The sequence below is a fragment of the Helianthus annuus genome, chromosome 15 (assembly GCF_002127325.2).
Source record: "Helianthus annuus cultivar XRQ/B chromosome 15, HanXRQr2.0-SUNRISE, whole genome shotgun sequence".
NCBI classification, from domain to species: Eukaryota; Viridiplantae; Streptophyta; class Magnoliopsida; order Asterales; family Asteraceae; genus Helianthus; species Helianthus annuus.
Window position 1 is genome coordinate 76,922,382 of NC_035447.2, and position 5,187 is coordinate 76,927,568.

Genomic DNA, 5,187 nt, shown 5'->3' on the forward strand with positions numbered 1-5,187 from the left:
TCATCTATGGCTGCATTATCATCAACAATCAACCTACCCCCTCACCGGATTAGCACCCATGATTGCCATAAAATTATCATCATCCAACTTCATCTACTGGCGCACCCAGATGCTCCCGATATTATCTCAACAACGCCTTCTCTGTCATGTTGATGGCTCTCAAACTGCACCTCCCCCATTACTCAAAAATAATGACAAAGATGTTGATAATCCTGATTTTATTACATGGGTTCAAAACGATCAACAGGCAATAATTATTCTCAATGCCTCGCTGACCGAAGAAGCTCTCTCGGTTACGGTTGGCTTATCGATTGCACGTGATATTTGGGTTGCCCTCGAAACAGCCTTCTGTAATACATCAGTGGAACGTGTTCAAAATCTAAGGGATAACCTTCGTGCTTTAAAGAAAGGACACAAGACGGTTGCTGAATACGGGCGTGCCTTTAAGGCAATCTGTGATCAACTTCATGCGATAGGTCACCCCGTCGACTCAATGGACCAAGTCCACTGGTTCTTGTGTGGTCTTGGACTCGCTTTTGAAAATTTCTCAACTAATGTTCGATCGATGCGTCCAATTCCCAGCTTTATTGATCTCTTGGCCAGCGCCGAAAGTCATGAATTGTTCGTTAAAAATCTTCGCAATGATCTGCCCGCAACCGCTGTTCCAACTGTTGCTTTCACGGCCCAATCCCCTCGGCCTAACAACTTCAATAACAAAACAGGCCGACCTTAGTTTAGGCCCAGGTCCTCATCTGATCAGTTTCGGCCCAATCGAACTCAGAACCACTTTTATCGTGGTAACCGGCCTACGTTTGGAGTCATGAACCGTCCGTCTCGGCCACCGACTTGCCAATTGTGCCGCAAGTCCGGTCACAACGCGTCTCAGTGTTACCATCTTGCATCCTATGCTGCCACCGCTCCTTCGGAAGAGCATTTGGCACAAGCTTTCCATGCTCAGTGTCAGTTAGACCCAAATGTTCCAGACTGGACTTCTGATACGGGTGCGTCCTCACATATGTTACCCTCAAACTCTACTCTTCCAAATGCCACACCAACCCAAGGTAATGAAAAGGTTTATTTTGGAATGGTGAATCATTACCTATTACTCATATCGGTAATACTAAACTCTTTGGTAAGCTTGCTCTAAATGATGTCTTAGTGGTACCCAACATAATAAAAAATCTTTTATCTATTGGCAAACTTACTCAAGATAATGCGGTTGATGTTCTCTTTTCTCATCCTTAATTTTACATTCAGGATCGCAAAACCAAGCAAACGCTAGCCCAGGGGTGCTGTGAAGACGGCCTTTATGTACTTCGCAATAATAATGAAGCCTTTGTGTCCACTCACTCATGTCCCAAAGCTTCTTTTGAACAATGGCATGCTCGTCTTGGCCATGCTAATTTTGATATCATTACTTTACTTAAGAATAATGGATGTTTGTCCTTTACTTCCATCTTACCTAAACCGGGCTTATGTTCCCCGTGTGAACTTGCTAAATCAAAAAGGCAAACCTTTACTCTTAATAATAAACGAGCCTCATCTCCACTTGATTTAGTTCATTGTGACTTATGGGGACCATCTCCCATTAAATCATATCATTTGATAGCTTTTCTTATTATGTGGCATTTATAGACGATTATTCACGATTTACTTGGTTGCACCCCTTACGGGCGAAATCAGATTTTTTTGAGGCATTATCCATCTTTGTTCCATTTGTGCAAACCCAATTTTCGTCAAAAATAAAAATTTTTCAAAGTGATGGTGGCACTGAATTTACTAACCACCGTGTTTGTACGCTTTTTGAACATAATGGCACGTTTCATCGTTTATCGTGCCCATATACACCACAACAAAATGGTCGTGTTGAATGTAAACACCGACATATCGTGGAAACGGGATTGGCTATGTTATTTCATGCTAAATTACCCGTTCAAAATTGGATTGATGCCTTTTCAACTGCTGTTTTTATAATCAATCGTCTTCCGACCACATTACTCAATGGAAAATCACCCTTCAAACTCTTATATCATCAAAAACCAAATTATTCCACATTTAGACCCTTTGGGTGTCGGGTCTTTCCGTTTCTTCGTGATTATGCTCCTAACAAAATGTCACCACGAAGTATACCTTGCATTTTTATCGGTTACTCTTCCAAATACAAAGGGTATAAATGCCTTGACCCGTGCACCTCTCGCATTTACATTACTCGTCATGCCCGCTTTGATGAGTTACATTTTCCTCTAACCCAAATGACAAATGCTTTACCCATTAATGAACTTGATGTCTCAACTTTTCTTGACATTGCTTCAGAACCCTTACCCACAAATATAATTTCTTCTACTACACATCCTTTACATCAGGTCAATGATGCCTCACCTACTATTTCTACAAATGCTAATATGCCTACAGTTCCTATAAAAATTTACGAACCCAATCCTTCTATAAATGAAACACTTGGCCCAAACCACATTACAGCGCCTACCAGCCCTCCAACCGTTCAGCCCACAAGCCCCACTCATGACCCTGACCCAATATCTCCAACTTCGACTGCTTCCACTACACTACCCGTTACCCCTCTGGTTTCTCCAAACTCGACTCCTGTCTCATCACCTATACCTATATCGTCGCCCCTACCATCTCACCCTATGATCACTCGGGCAAAAGCCGGGATTTTTAAACCTCGCCATCGTGCAGATTTGGCACACACCACCACTTTTCCCTTACACCGTGCCTTATTTGTTGAGACTGACCCTCAAACACATCGTGCTGCTTAAAAAGATTCCAAATGGATTAAAGCTATGGACGATGAAATTAATGCCCTTCATAAAAATTGCACTTGGTCCCTTGTTCCTCGACCAACAAATGCCAATGTTGTTGGCTCCAAGTGACTCTTTAGAACAAAATTTAAGTCTGATGGGTCGGTTGAATGGTACAAGGCAAGACTTGTTGCCCAAGGATTTTCTCAAGTCCCGGGTCTCGACTACTCTCACACTTTTAGCCCGGTTGTCAAAGCCACCACTGTACGCACTGTTCTTGCCTTAGCTATCATAAACAACTGGAATCTTCATCAATTGGATGTTAACAATGCCTTTCTACATGGGCAGTTAAATGAAGATGTTTTTATGGAACAACCCATGTGTTTCATTAATCCTGCTTTTCCATCTCATGTTTGCAAATTGAACAAAGCCATCTATGGCTTAAAACAGGCACCCAGGGCTTGGTTTCATCGCCTATCCAATTTTCTCACAAACAATGGCTTCTCTTGTAGTCGTGCGGATCCATCTCTATTCATCTTTAAACGTGACTCCTGTATCATGTACCTTTTGGTTTATGTTGATGATTTGATTTAACAGGTAATCAACCCTCTACCATAACATCCTTTGTCTCATGTCTTAACAAAGAATTTGCTATCAAGGATCTTAGGAAACTCAACTATTTTTTGGGTTTGGAGGTTACCTACACCCCACATGGACTTTTCTTGAATCAATCTAAATATACCATAGATATTTTAAATCGTGCTAAGATGTTGGATGCAAAACCTGCACAAACACCCTTAAGCACCAATGCTAATTTTGTTTCTGCAGGTGATCCTTTTCCGGATGCTACTCACTATAGGTCCATCGTAGGTGCTCTCCAATATTTGATGATCATGAGACCTAACATATCTTACGCAGTGAATCAAGTTAGCCAGTTCTTGCATGCTCTTACCGTTGCCCACTTTCAGGAGGTTAAAAGAATTCTGCGCTATCTCAAAGGAACCATTGCCTTTGGATTACATTACCGTCGTCCCACACATACAACTCTTATTGGATACTCAGATGCAGATTGGGCTCGATGCTTGGAAACTAGACATTCTACTTATGGATACTCTATGTTCTTGGGGGGTAATCTTATTTCTTGGAGTGCCAAAAAGCAACCAACTGTTGCTCGCTCCAGTTGTGAATCCGAATATCGGGCTATGGCCAACACTACCGCGGAAATTGTTTGGATAACCCATCTTTTACAGGAGTTGCATGCTCTACCGCAGGAACGTCAAACTATACTATGTGACAATCAAAGTGCACATTTTCTTACTCAGAATCCTGTGTCACATAAGAGGGCAAAACATATTGATCTTGATTATCATTTCTTACGTGAACTAGTCGCTGCAGGGAAACTGATCACTAAGTTTGTTCCAACCAAGCTTCAGGTGGCTGACATCTTCACCAAAAGTCTTCCAAGTTCTCAATTCTGTGCGTCTCGTGATATGCTTTGCATTGGTCCGCCACCGTTTAGCTTGCCGGGGGATGTTAGATAATAAATAGTTTCATCTTTGTATTGACAAGTTATTTATTACAGAGGTGCCTAAAGTGTAATTTGTATGCCTATATATAGGCTTTTGTATCATCCCATTATCATCAGAGAAAAGATCCTTCACATTCTAAACAGAATCCCTTATTGCATGAATTGGAGTTTGTTAGAATAAAAAATAGGGGAACTTGATTGGGGATGAGGGTTGGAAATGGGATGTGGAATTAGGGGTTTTTTTATGGTGTTGTTGTTCGTGCGAATAGCAGTGAGAGGGGTGGAGATTTAGGTGATTACATGATTTTTAAGACTTTTTCATTTCCTTATGTGTGGTTACAGCTTTTCTTGTGGATAGGATTTAAGCTTAAAGCTTGTTGTGATAACTCAGAACACACTTTATAAGTAAATGCAATTCAAGATATAAATCAAGATTAAAGCTGGGGTGATTTGCTGTCATGTGACAGTGGAAATGGTTCATGCGATAGTGGAAATGGTGGACAACAGATCTATACAAACTTAATTTAGAGAGATAGAGAGAGAGGTAGGTGAGAGAGGGTGTGGACTCTTGGTTATGTTTTGTATATATATTGTTAATGTTAATATAAAAGGTAAAATTACTAACCTACCTGGTATACAAGGCATATTTCATATTTAACTGAAAAATTTAACCTGGTTAGTGCTAAAAGACGAAAGATGTAATAAGTTTTCCAAATAAAGGATTGTGTCTGTAATTATTGAAGTTAAAGGTTATCCATTGTAATCCGCTACAAACATAAAGGACGAAAAATGTAATTTACCCTAATAAATATGTCGTTACAAATACGTTGCAAATATTTTAAGAGATGGCGTAGGAAATGCGTTACATATAAATTCTAACGCCGTATTTCCGTTGCAAAT

At 40.6% G+C, this 5,187-nt stretch overlaps 1 protein-coding gene across 1 annotated transcript; it reads left to right on the forward strand.

Annotated features, from left to right (window-relative positions):
• The first annotated feature begins 820 nt into the window (after positions 1-820).
• Positions 821-4,300, forward strand: LOC110900809 (uncharacterized mitochondrial protein AtMg00810-like). Its single transcript, XM_022147672.1, has 2 exons — positions 821-1,061; positions 3,357-4,300. Exons 1-2 carry the CDS (start codon positions 821-823, stop codon positions 4,298-4,300), a joined length of 1,185 nt encoding a protein of 394 aa, XP_022003364.1.
• Positions 4,301-5,187: the final 887 nt, after the last annotated feature.

Coding starts and splice junctions, on each gene's coding strand:
- LOC110900809 (XM_022147672.1), top strand. CDS start 821: ATGAACCGTCCGTCTCGGCCACCGACTTGCCAATTGTGCCGCAAGTCC. Junction 1,062..3,356: donor AAATGCCACACCAACCCAAG/GTAATGAAAAGG, acceptor TTGATTTAACAG/GTAATCAACCCTCTACCATA.